Here is a 14,315-nt window from a genome sequence, read left to right as displayed (position 1 = left end):
ATAGATTTGATAGGTACCATTGAAGTGAGACCTAAAATTGTGATCTACATTCTCAGTTAGAACTTTCAACGTTTTATTACAATATATAGAAAAGTTTATCGCTATTCTCAGTTCACAATATGAATAATAATAATAATAATTACCCGTGGCGCAACAGCCATTGAGGGTCTGGGCCTACATACCGACTACAGCTGGTTTCACTCCCACCGTATCCTATTCCCTCACTCCCCTAGGTTGGAGATCACCCAACCAGTTACGGGGTGACATGTGGTCAGCATGACGAAGCACCAGTCATTGTTGTAGATTTGCAAGGGGATGTTACGCTACTCATTCGTAGCTCCCCTATTTCCTCATTATGGTGGGTGGCCACCGGTCCCATACAAAGGCCGAAATCTCAGGAGAAAGTTATTACGCTTCCCCCAGGAGACTTGAACCTGCGCGCGTCCCGTAGCCGGAGCCCAAAGCATGAATCCTTAGAAACCACTGTGCGAGACTCACAATATTATAAATATGTCTCCAAAAATTAAGTTTGACGACTCTTGAAGCATATTTTGTGTTCTCAAATAACAGAAACAACATTTCACCACATCACTGGTAATAGCAAAGAAGTTAACATACCTATGTACTGCAGAGGGAACGAGACCAAACTAGGTGACAAAGTAATTAGCCAGGCAATGAACAGCATGTAGTTAGGTCCCATTGCGAAGCAGTATTTAAGAATTCAAGTGCAGTGCCAACACTTCCATGAGGGCTGCTGGTTTTCAGCTTGCGATATCCGATATCAACGGGTCTTTTGCGACTTCCTGTTTGTCGGAAGTGAAAGAACTCAGATAGCTGAATAACCGTTATTTTCTCTCCCGCATTGTTTTTATCTTAAAAGGTTCTGACGTATACAGAATTTGGGCAAGATACGTAGAGTTGCCTTTTCGTTTAACTTGCATCACTATTGTTCAGGTAATTGTGAGTTTAAATGCTAGCTTATGGAGGGAGGGCTGCCACGCGCACTTCCTTTCTTTAAAATTTTCAGCTGTGAAATTTTTAAATAAGAAATTAAAAATAAATTACATTGTTACCTAGGGTGTTCCCAATGTTACTGTATTATACATAGGAGAAAAAATTCATATGCTGGGTCTATGAGTTCATATGTGCCTACATGACATTCATTGTACAGATGATTTTTAATTATAGTGATTCTTGTAAGTATAGTAAAACCTCGTTAATCCGGACTAATGGAGGGGGATAAGTTGATCGGTTTAACGAAAGTCCGGATTCACTGAAATAACCTAAAGAACAGTAGAAAGTGTATTAAAACTCCGTTTATAGCAACAAAACATGTTCATTATGGAGTATTTAAAGGGCATAGGCCTATACAGTACAGTAAAATGTAAAGCAATACGACAATGCAGTACGAATGCAATTGTTGACTTCTTGCCACATGTAAAACCTTGCATTCTGCTTTTCTTTGTTTCCCCTTTGGCCTGTCCTGATTAAGCAAAGTCCGGCTTATCGGGGTCTGGATTAACCAGGTTTTACTGTATCATAATTGCTCTATAACTGAACTTATCTAAACAAAAGTTATTGAAACAACAGTAATATTTTTTTCTGAGGTTTAGTGAATGAAAAATATATGTGTGACACTCATGAAATAATTGGTTATTACAGATGGTAATTTTGAAATTCTTATAATTATTGTATTATTGCACCTATATAAATAACGAAGGCAGCAGTGATTGGATAACAAAATGTTTATTTTCAATTTCGTAATTTCATAGATAAAATAAAATATGGGCCTTTGAGACCCTTTCCTCTCTCTCAGGTAAGTAAGTTTCTTGTACGCTTCGGGTAAGCTGGGGTAAATGATAAATGAACGTTTATTCTTCTTGTTATGAAGCTGCATACAATGAAGATGGCAAGCGTCCTATCGAAAAATACTCTGAAACGAGATTAGGATCGTATTACGTCAAGTTTGATGCTTACTATAATAATTCTTCCCTGGTCTTACGGCGGGCGTCCTACATGTTAGCAAGGTAAGTGGGGAGCGGGGAAGCGACCAATCCAGCGGCAGCGCGGTAAGAAACACACCAGCTTGTAGAACGAAGTGCGCGCAGCACCTCCTCCCGCCACATCGTGGTGCAACCACAGGTGAGGGGGCGTTCTGTGAAATTATTTGTGCCGTATTAAATCAATATTTTCAGTTCGCAATATACATGTAATTGTCATACGTACAAAAAGAAAGAATTACATTCGTCGTGCATTTTCTGTCTTTCAAGAATACAGTTTGTGTGCTTGTTTTCCATTATTAGCTAATGTGAAATTAAATGTGTTGAAATGAAATATTTGCAATCTTTCGTTCCGACACTATTGCTTTAGCCCCGACTTCTACTCTTTTTTTGCGTGATTTACGAGGATAATGTGTTTGATATTACTACTACTATCAACAGCACTATTAATGCTACTATTATTATTATTAATATTATCTTCAATAGGTCCTGATGGCATACCTAATTTTATTTTGAAAGCAATCAAAGATGTTTTTGTATCATTATTATCTAAAATTTACAACATGTCACTTACTTCTAGAATATTTCCACATATCTGGAAAAATTTGATTATTGTACCTGTAACTAAAAACAAATATGGAAAAGCCAATGATCTTAATAATTATAGACCAATTACTATATTAAATTTCGTGCCAATAGTTTTTGAACACATAATTCATGACTATTTATTTTTTCTTTTGAACAATATATTGATGGAAATCAGCATGTTTTTTTTCATAAAAAGGTATACTATTACAAATTTATTGGTTTTAATAGACTATCTTATATCTAACATTAGAAAGCAATCCCAGACTGATATTTTATTTATTGACTTGGCTAAAGCCTTTGATAGTGTCAGCCATCAGCTATTAATTTACAAACTCGACCAAATGGGATTATCACCACGATTTCTGAAATGGTTTTCCAACTTTATAGTAAATAGAAGTTTCTCTGTTAAGATTGGTGAAACAACTTCTTCTATAAAAAGGAATACTTTGTGGAGTACCTCAAGGGTCTCCACTTGGCCTAATTCTGTTCGCTGCTTTTATCAATGATATTACATTATGTTTTAAAACTAGCACATGTTTACTATATGCAGATGATATAACATTTTTTAAGAGTATTTTAACAAATAATGATGTCGCTCAACTTCAGGCTGATCTCGAAAGAATGACATATTGGTGCAAGATTAATGAAATGGAAATTAACTTGAAAAAGTGTAAAGGTTTAAGATGTACTAAGAAAGTTCATTATATAGTCTCCAACTATTTTATTTATGAAAATAAAATCCAAGTGTGCGACAGTCATAAAGACTTAGGAATATTAATAGACTCCTCTCTCATATTTGATGAGCACATTTCAGAAATTTGCCAAAGAGCAAAGAGGATGCTTGGTTGTATATTTTTCTCATAGAAAGTTTTTAGAAAAGAAAATACCTTAATATTTCTGTATAAAACTATAGTTTGTCCTATTCTTGAATATGCAAATGAATTATGGTTTCTGACTGCAACCAGTCACCTTCAAAAAGTTGAATCAGTTCAAAAACTTTTTAACACGTTATTATGCACAAAGTTTAAAAAAAGTTCTATGACCAAGAATACTCTGAATGGTTAACATAGTTGAATATGTTTGCCTTAGAAGAAAGAAGAAAAATGAAAAGGATAAATTTTGTAGAGAAGATCTTAACTTTCCAAGTTGACAGTGAATACTTTTTGAATAATATAGCTTATAAAATTCCTAGATATTCCCATAGGTATATCTCAATTCTCACAAGGCCAGACGTTTAGTACCCGATCTTGTTGAAACCTACAATTTGAATTTATGATGATGTATAGGATTTTAGGATCCACTGTTTTATTTTATAATTATGTATTCCATTTTATTTTATTTTGTATATCCAATTTTAATATAGTGATATACCTGGTCATCGACAACACGAAGGAACAAGCTTAAATAGAATTACTGCATTCAATGAAGAAGAAACGAAGCTATTTTTCTCAAATCTTCAGAAAGCTATGGATGAATATAAATTTGAGCCAAGGCAAATTTACAACATGGATGAGACAGGCACCACGGTCGTCCCAAAGAAGTGCCCGAAGATTTACGCTGCGAAAGGTATGAAGAGGATTGGTGCTGCTACGTCAGCAGAAAAAGGGCGGACAATAACTGGTGCTTTGCTGTCAACGCTTAGTTACTTACTTACTTCTTGGCTGCTACAGCCCCTAAAGGGCCTTGGCCTCTCTCACAATGACAGCCCATTCTCTTCTGTCTTCTGCTCGACTTCTCCACCGTCTTACTCCCATCCTCCTAAGGTCCTCCTCAACGTCCTCCAACCATCTTTTCCTTGGCCTTCCTCTTAATCTTCTTCTTCCTGGTGTCCCTTTATAGACTTTTTAACCGCTCTGTCTTCAGGCATTCTTTCCACATGTCCTAGGTACCTCAGTCTCATGCTTCTTATATCGGAAACTATATCTGGTTTTTTATAGAGTGCTCTAATTTCATCGTTTCTCCTTATTCGCCACTGTCCATTCTCATTTACTGGCCCGTATATTTTCCTCAGTATCCTTCTTTCCCATCTTTGCAAAAGTTCTTCATCTGCTTGCGCCAACGTCCATGTCTCTGCTCCACATGTCACCACTGGCTATAACACTACCTGATATACTTTGATTTTCAATTTTCTACTCAGGCTGCGAGATTTGAAAACTCTTAGCAGCGAGAAATAACTTCGATTACCAGCTGCAATTCTTGCTTTTATTTCCTCCTTAATATTATTATCCATGATAACTAATGTTCCAAGATATTTAAAACTTTTGCATTTTTCACTTCCCTGAATTCCATATTTCGCGCTGAAAACATGAATTTAGTCTTGGTTTGATTTATTTGGAGTCCCATCTCACTAGCTGTGTTCTCCAATCTTTCCAGTCCTTCCTTCACTTCTTGCAATCTTCGTGCCATCATATCAATGTCATCAGCATATGCTAGATTTTGGCTCACTCTGTTGAAGAGAGTCCCTCCTGGGTTATACCCTTGACACACTCTTCTCATGATCTTCTCTAAAGCTATATTGAACAATATCGTAGATAGCACATCTCCTTGTCTCAAACCTTGGTTCACTGCAAATTCCCTTGTCAGCTCTCCTTCAATCTTCATCTTGCATTTAGTACCCTTTAGCGTCATTCTGGTTAATCTTATTAGCTTGCTTGGGATCCCTAGCACCTTCATTGCCTCATACAATTTTCCTCGTATGTTACTGTCATATGCCTGCTTAAAGTCTATAAATAACTGATGAATATTAATGTTATATTCATAAAGTTTCTCCATTATCTGCCTAACCATAAAGATTTGGTCCGTAGTGGATCTGTTTGGCCTGATAATCCCCTATTATTCCCTCAGTCAGTGGTGACAATCTTCCTGCTAGGATCTTTGCAAGCACTTTGTATATTACACTCAGTAGGGCTATACCTCTATAGTTCTCACAGCAAGTTTTATCGTTCTTTTTATGTATAGGGCAGATTATTGCCATACTCCATTGGTCGGGCATCTGTTCATGTTCCTAATATATCAGATAACAATTTGTGTATATACTTTATTACTTGGTTTGCTCCGTTCTTAACCATGTCAGCAGTGAGATTATAAATCCCTGGGGCTTTGTTATTCTTAAGAGACTTAATAGCTGTTCTAACTTCTTCTAGTGTTGGAGATGCTCCGATTTCGTCATCATTATCATCATCATAGTCCTCCTCTGAGTACTCCTCTCCATCACTCAGTTCTAGATCTTGGGACCCATCTTCCACATTAAGTAGCTGACTGAAGTATCCTGCCCATCTCTCTAAGATCTCATTTTTCCCGCCTATTAGGTTTCCTACTTGGTCTTTACAGATAGCTGTCTTCGGTTGGAAGCCTTTCCTTATATCCTTCACCCTCATATACATTTTCCTTACTTGCTGATTACTATTATATTCTTCAAGTTCCTCAATCCACTCTTTCTCAAAGTATATTTTCTTTCTCCTGCACACTCTATCTGCTTCCTTTCTTTTAAGTCTGTATTGTTCTGTGTTATACCTGGTTTTCCTATTAAGCATTCTCTTTCGTGACTCATTTCTTTCATTTATTGCTGTTCTACATTCCTCATCAAACCATTTACTTCTTCGAATCTTCGTCTTCTCTCCCAGCACTTCCTATGCTGTTTCATGTAGTATCTCCTTTATTATACTCCATTTCCCTTCAATACTTTCGCTTTCCCATCTTTGACTTCTTTGTTCAAGTTGGTTGCCTACCATTAAGCGAAATTGGTTGGCAATTGCTTCATCTCTTTTCAACTTCTCATCATCATACCTTGAGATCACCTTCGTTCTTCTTCCATCCCTATATGTAGCTATCCGCTGTCTGTATTTAATGTGTACTAAATAATGGTCGGAATCACTGTCTGCTCCTCGACAGCTATCTACTTGTAGTATATCAGAGGCATTCCTTTCTATCTATCAGCACATGGTCAATTTGGTTTTGTATTACACCATTGGTTGAGCACCATGTCATTTTCCTCACATTCTTCCTTTGATGCCAGGTGCCTCTAATTACCATTAAGTTACACATAGCCATATCTATCAGTCTCAACCCATTATCATTTGAAAATTCATGCAAACTTGCCTTTCCTATAGTGTCTTGGAATGCTTCTGTACGTCCAACCTTAGCATTAAAGTCTCCCATTATTATCTTAATGTCATGTTTTGGTATATGATCGATTACCTGATCCAGCTGCTGGTAGAATCCATCCTTTTCATCTTCTTCTGCCTCAACGTTGGGGCATATACACATACTAAGGTACTGTTGAAGAACTTGGCTTTCATTCTCAGCGTACATAACCTCTCATTTATTGGTTTGAAGTTCTTTACTACAGTTTTATATTTATTGTTTAGTAGGAATCCTGTGCCACCTCTTGTACTTTCACTGCTTCCACTATACATTAATGTATAATCCCCAGTAGATAACATTCCATTTCCTTGCCACCTGATCTCCTGCAATGCCGCTACTATTATTCTGTATTTCTTCATTTCCTCCTTTAGGTTCTGCAATGCACCTGGTTTACTTAATGTTCTAACATTCCATGTGACCAGGTATCGTTTACGTAGTCCTTTAGCATGCCTGTGTCTTTCCATAGAATCCATCCGGCTATCATTGTTTCTGAGTCCCGTAACAATGTTTGTTTTATGGGATAGGGTCGTTAGCCCCATGCTCAACCCCCAACCTGGAGGACCAGGGTTTGTATCAGGTTTGCTCCTTCAGAACGGTTGCCATCACTACGGTTTAGGAATCTGCTCCATCCGCCTCGTAACCCTGACGACGGGACCCTTACCAGGTGCTACCTCCCGGGTCAGGAGGACCTGTAGCTCACGTCGGCAGGGGTGCTACTCCCTAAGATAGGACTGTCTCCACGAGATTTTCTACCCGTTACCGTTGTTTAGGGCTAGGTAGGAATATTGCGATAGGATACAATAGGTAAGATGGGACGTTGCGGAACGCCTTAGTCTGGCTTCTCTTCTGAGACCTGTCCAGCATGGATGATCCTACTGGTAGAAAATCTACCGCTGGCATAGCTCTCAGCCTCAACAAAGCACGCAAACCCCTCCGCCCGCACGGTCAGTGCTACGTTAAGGCGGCGTTCCCTGGAGGGGGCTGTCAACGCTGCTGGATCTTATATTCCTCCAATGCTGATTTATCCGCGGAAACGTATGACACCTAAATTACAAAGGAATGATCCTATCGGGTGTTCTGTTCTTGCAAGTGGTTGGACAATCGCAGAATTGTTCACTGAGTGGCTAGTTCACTTCCTGAAATATGCAAAACCAACAGCTAGTGACCCAGTGCTGCTTATTTTAGATAACCATGCAAGCCATATTTCAATTGAGAGTTTTGAATTCTGCAGGAATTACCACATTCATATGGTATCTCTGCCACCGCAAACATCACACTGGTTGCAGCCGCTCGACGTAACATTTTTCAGTCCATTGAAAAATGCATTGTACAGGGAATATGATCTTTATTTAACTACAACTGGTCATGAGAGGGTGATAGAATATGATTTGGCTGAACTCCTAAATCAAGCTTTCATAAAAGTTGCAACAATGCAGAAAGATGTTTCAGGTTTCCGCTCTACAGGGATATTTCCCTTTAATCCCTACAAGTTTCAGGATCATGATTTTCTCCTGTTCAGGACGTTACACTTGTTATAGCTGAGGATTCTTCCTCTCCTAAAAGTTCGAACAAATCATGTGACATTCTAAACAGTGCAGATAAAGACTTAGTTTATACCTGTAGAAAACATCCATCCAAATGCTGGTAATAATGTGCCTTCAACATCTGCTTTCAGGAACTAACTCTTTCCTTTCCTTTGTCCCAATGGGATTACGTCAAGGAAAAGGAAATAATACCAAAACTGTAAAGAATTCTCAGAGAGCAAGACAACATTCATAAATTTTGACCAGTACGCTCATTAAATACAAATTAGAAGAGGTCCAAAAGAAAAAAACAACAAGGAAGGAAGAAGAAGTTGGACAAGATTACGCGACACCATAAACGTCCGTGTGGAAAGAAAGAAAAGCATCAAGAAGAAGCTGATATGGAAAAGGCAACTTTCAGAGTCGTCTGAGTCAGATGCTGAGGATCAAGAAATTGTTTCTGATGACGATAAATTGGATGACGTAGACTTAAAACTGGGACAAGGCAGTGCTTTGTTTGTACAAGACAATAATGAACGTTGCGGAATTTGTGGTGATTTTGGGAAAAACGATGAATTATGGTATCGTTGTGTTTCTTGCTGTGAATGGAGCCATGCAGAATGTACTGTGTTGATACAGCCAACAATTAACTACGTGTGTGATTTTTGTAAACGAAAATAACTTCGTCTTCCCCATTCTTTTTCTTTCAATTTTCAATATTGAAACAGGAATTCAATTATCTTCTACAATTGTAAGGCAACCACTTTTATCACATTCAATTTATATGTTGTTAATCTAATATATAACTTCATACATTTTTATTTGCTGAACTATTTATTAATGCACACCATTGCCCTACCATTGCGAATCATTACTCCATAGGTTGGGGAATTGTACGCAAGTACAGACTTGCATTACATGTTGCATTACTCACGTACACACAGTTTCCTTTCAATTTTAATTCTTTCTTTCAAAATGGGATAGAATGAAAAATAATTGAGCTAAATTTCATATTTTCTCAAGAAAAAACCTTTCCAAATATAATGAAAATTGCTTAGTTGCGCACAATTCCCCCACTTTCCTGTACATCTGTTTAATGAAAGTTAGTTGCTTTCCTTAACGTTTCATTCCTTCTTCTCTTCGTTTTGCTTTGTTAACAAAAAAAAATTAAAGTTCCATGAAGTTCAAAGAAAGGAGTAAAGAGAGTTTACGTGGAACAAACATATGCGAGCGAATATAATTGCCAACAAACATTTGTGAGTTACAATACTGTTTTTAATTGTCTGAACTCATATAAGACCGATTTCAACACTTCCCAGTTTATATTTATATAAGGGAAATAATAACTTAGCTGAGAGATACAGCTAGTCTATCTTCACATGGTTATGATCGGTGAAATGGATTCATGTCCGATTCGTCCATTCCCCCTTCGCCCAGTACCGATTGTTTCATTGGCCCAAGTAATAAACCGCGTCAGAACGGAAGTACCGTTTTGGGCTAATACTATTGTTGGTATTGTGTTTGTACTGTGTATTCTTATGTACATGTATCTGTATTTCTGTTTTTAATGCATTAATAAATGCGACAAGGCTCCCTCTGGAAGCCACACCTGATTATTTGGCTTTTTACTTTCACATTCAAACCATCTTTTCCCGCACCCTGTGGCCGAGTGGTTGAGTCTCGCGCCTAGCGCGGAACAGGTAGATCGTGCCGTGCGAGTTCTATGCTTTGAAGGAAAGTGAAAGTCTAGCGCGATATCGGTACGTGCGTGTGGGAGAGGGTGTGCTGTTGAACTGTTCTAGTAAAGAACTGGACAAAAGTAAAATATAGGATGGATCGCGAAAATACCATACAAATCAGTTTTGAAACGGGAACTTTGAAACCTAGTCCTTTGGAAGTACATGAATTTATTCATGATAAATTCAAACTGAGTGTGGATGAAATTGCAGCCATACAAATTCCCACGACGATTAAATGTGTATTTTTGAAATTAGTGCGTCCTGGAAAAATGATAAAAATATTAGAAGAAAATACTGATGAAGTGAATTTTTATTATAGAAGTGGAGCTGTGACACAAGTGAAACTGAGTGATGCGAATCGAATTGTGAAGCCGGTTCGAGTGTTTAATCTTCCTTTGGAAGTGCCATAGCGACAAATTCGTGAAAAACTGAGTGCAATCGATGAATTGATAGCAGAAACTTGGAGGGACAAATTTAGGTATAAAGTGAATAATAGGGTGCGTCAGGTTTTGATGGCAATTAAGAAACCAATTCCCTCCTTTGTGAAAATAAGCCAATATACGGCACATGTAGTATATAATGGTAAAATCCCGACGTGTGAATGGTGTGGTAGCAGTGACCACATGAGGTTTAATTGTAACTTACGGAAACCAACAGTGTTCAAAGTCATGGGCCGTGCAGTTCGATCCTATAGAGAAGCAATTGCACCGTCTACACACGAAGGTATAAATGTGGGTCACCATAGTACGACACAGAGTCAAGAATCAGCACAATTTACGGTGATAGAAGGGCTTCAACAGGTAATACATATACAGGAAGAGAAAAATGTTCACAAGAATGATCAACAGACTTTGACCAAGGAAGGAACTGAAGAAAGTATACAAGAGCAACCAAAAGAACCTGTGTCAAATGTTCAACTTACGCCACAAAGTGAAGATATTTCCCTGGATACTATGGAGCAGAAGAAGGGTGGATCACTAAGACGACAAGACGACATAACTAAAGTGCAAGAGGAATCGAGTGATAAACTGCTACACAGCAAGAAGGAGAGGAAGCAGAATCAGACCAAGGAAAAGGACTTCCCACAAGAAGCTGAACAGAGAAAAGATTCGGAAACTGATAGTGAAAGTGGAAGTGTCCAAAGTATTACGGGTCGTTCGGTTTCCGGCTCACAAAAACGACCAAAGAGTATAAGGAAAGCGTCAGGCAGCAATCGGACGAAAATACGATCATTGCGACATGTAAAATCAAATGTACAAGAAATGGTTATTGATACGAATCCGATAGGCCATGAAAGTTTGTGAATAGTGGGTACAGGTAATCACTTTAAGATAGGAAAATAGTATTAATTGGAATGAACACTTTTATATGGACTGTCAGTAAGTTAATGATAGTGAATTGTGTGGTGGTAGTTATTTATGGATTAAGGTAATAAAGGGAAGGGGTATTTCCCCCTACTAAAATAATATTGTTAGTGTGTTTGTTAATTTTTTGTGTATAACATTAGGGGTATATAAAAATAGTTTAAGAAGTATTACTCTTAGATGGAGCAAAGGTGCAAATATAAGTATTGGGAATACCCAATCCCAAAAATTTTAATCATAGTATTTATGATGACGACTCTTCGTTTTGCGACGATAAATATAAACAAAATGAGACGCCTCACAAAACAGGCGGCGTTAGAGAACTTTATTATACAAGCATCATTAGATATTGTATTTCTCCAGGAATGTGGACAAATGAAATTCAATTTTCCCCCAACGATAAGAGTTCATAATAATGCGAATTTTCAATCGACAGGAACAGCTTTGTTAACACGTAATACGGTTCCCGAATCATATCAGCAAAAGTTGCAAATGTATGGATATATAATATATATGCACCGTCCGGGTCACAGTGTAGGAAACAAAGGGATGAGTTTTTTGCGCAGGAAGTTGCGGTTGAAATGCAGGGTAGGAGAGAACACATAATATGTGGGGGAGATTTCAATTGTGTATTGTATCCGCAGGACCAAAGACCTGGATTTAACACGTCGAATTCATTGCAAAATTAGTAACTGGCTTTAACTTCACAGATGTCTGGAGTGACAAATATTTTGGGCAGAGAGGTTTCACGTATATACGTGACAATTGTGCAACCCGATTGGATAGATTTTATGTAACACCCAAATTACGTCAGTATGTAAAGTCCATCAGTATAACACCTACATGTTTTTCAGATCACAGTGCTGTCATTATGATGATAAATGTGGACATTCGAATAGTCCCTAGAGGGTACAATCGTTGGGAATTAAATGTTTCAATTCTTAATGAGGAATATTTCCAACAAGCATTTAATGACCAATGGTCGAGATGGAAAACACACCGTCTGAGGCGGATGGATATAATCCGCTGGTGGGAGGAGATTCTCAAACCGGGTATAAAAAGATCCTGTGTCAGTTATTGCAAGGAACAGTCCCGAGATTGGACAAATAAATATAATTTTTACTACAGCGTGTTGCATGAACAAATTCAGCTAGCAACAGACGGGAAAAAAATTGCAAACTGACGTCAAACGTATACAAGCTGTACTGTGAAAATGACTGCAGAAAGGCGTCAAGGGTTTGAAATTCGTAGTAGACTTCTTCATTTTGACAATGAAGAGGTCGCCTCTATCAGTCATGTAATTCATGAAAGAAAAAAATGCTAAAATAGAATGTATTAGTGAAATATTTGATAATGGGGGAACAAAGATAAATTCAGCCCCTGAAATACGTAATTGCATTTATAATTATTTTGAGCAGCAATACTTCCAACCAGCGTCACATAATAGAGCTTTGATGGATGCATTGGCATCCGAATCAGATGCTTTTACAGATGAAGAAAGTGAAAACTTAAACAAAGAATATACAAGTGAGGAAGTGTTTCGAGTAGTTAAGGCAGGACATTCATTTTCAGCTCCTGGTTGGGATGGGATACCACATAAGTTTTATTAAACCTTTTGGAAATTCATGAGTCAAACAATAACGGACTGGATAAATGCAGTATTTAGCACGTATCAAATGGGTAAATCTTCCAATACGGGTATTATAATTCTAATCCCAAAATGTCCAAAACCAAACGAAGCTGGTCATTATAGACCCATCACCCTCCTATGTACGGATTACAAAATATTGGCGCGATGTATGCTTTCAGACTTATGCTTTATGTCGAAAATTAGTAGGAGAGGAACAATATTTTTTTTTGGTTTAAATAAGAAAATCACAAATGTTTTACAAACGATGCGTGAAGTAATTACATATTATAGTCTACAGAACAATAATTCTGAAAATGCTATATTAGCATTAGACTTTGAACGTGCTCTTGACTCGATAAATCATGAATATCTGTTTAACGTTTTGCAGGGCTACGGTATACGTGGACATTTTCTGTCAGTATTTAAAAGTTTTTATAGTCATGCAATAGCAAAAATTCAAGTAAATGGTTTTCTGACAAAAGAACTCTATATTTATAAAGGTGTAAGACAAGGAGATCCTTTGTCGATGTTAGCGTTTTGTATTGCACTTAGACCATTCCTTTCTGACTTAGGCCGAAAAGTTAAAGGAATTAACATACGCTCTACTACCGTTAAGGTGTTAGCGTATGCTGACGATATTACTGTATTAATAAATGAACAGTCTGATATTGATGCAACGTGTCAGGTATTAGAGAAATTTGGAATATGGTCGGGATTAAAAATAAACAAAGAAAAATCATCACTTTTAAATTTAAATTTGGCTCATTCTCATTCGCAGCGAGGTAATGTTAAGGTTGTACAAACGATACGCATGCTATGTACTTATCTTCATTGCTCTTTAATTTTGCCTTAGAATATACTGTTAGGAAGGTAAAAGAAACTAAAGAAGGACTAAAATTAAATGGTCTGACTCAGTTGTTAGCATATGCAGATGATGTAGACTTACTAGAGGATGATGTGAATACAATTAAGAATAATGCTAAAATATTTTTCAAAACTGCTAAAGAGATAGGTTTGGAAGTTAACAAAGAGAAAACTAAATATATGCTTACAGGCCGAAACCAAGTTTTAGGTAATAATCAAAATCTAATTATTGATAACAACTCGTTTGAACCAGTTTCCAAATTCAAATACTTAGGAGTAATATTAACAATTGAAAATTATATTAAAGAGGAAATAAAAAGTAGGCTTAATTCAGGAAATGCATGTTACTTCTCTCTTCATAAACTTTTGTCTTCTCGTTTAATATCTAAGAAACTAAAAGTTAAAATATACAAAACAGTAATTTTGCCTGTAGTATTATATGGATGTGAATCTTGGTCCCTTAC

General features: G+C 37.3%; 1 protein-coding gene across 1 annotated transcript in view; it reads right to left on the bottom strand.

Moving 5' to 3' along the window:
* The window catches only part of LOC145989860 (low choriolytic enzyme-like), an 88,745-nt gene extending 88,011 nt beyond the window's left edge, over nt 1-734 (bottom strand). The window contains exon 1 of the mRNA XM_083125320.1: nt 619-734. Coding sequence (XP_082981446.1) covers nt 619-700 — 82 coding nt within the window. The 5' untranslated portion in view covers nt 701-734. The remainder of the gene's footprint in view (nt 1-618) is intronic.
* Nucleotides 735-14,315: the final 13,581 nt, after the last annotated feature.

This window comes from Lepisma saccharinum, chromosome 7 (genome assembly GCF_977018435.1).
Source record: "Lepisma saccharinum chromosome 7, izLepSacc3.1, whole genome shotgun sequence".
Lineage (NCBI taxonomy): Eukaryota > Metazoa > Arthropoda > Insecta > Zygentoma > Lepismatidae > Lepisma > Lepisma saccharinum.
Note: the sequence above shows the minus strand (reverse complement) of the source record. Positions and strands in the feature narration are given on the sequence as shown.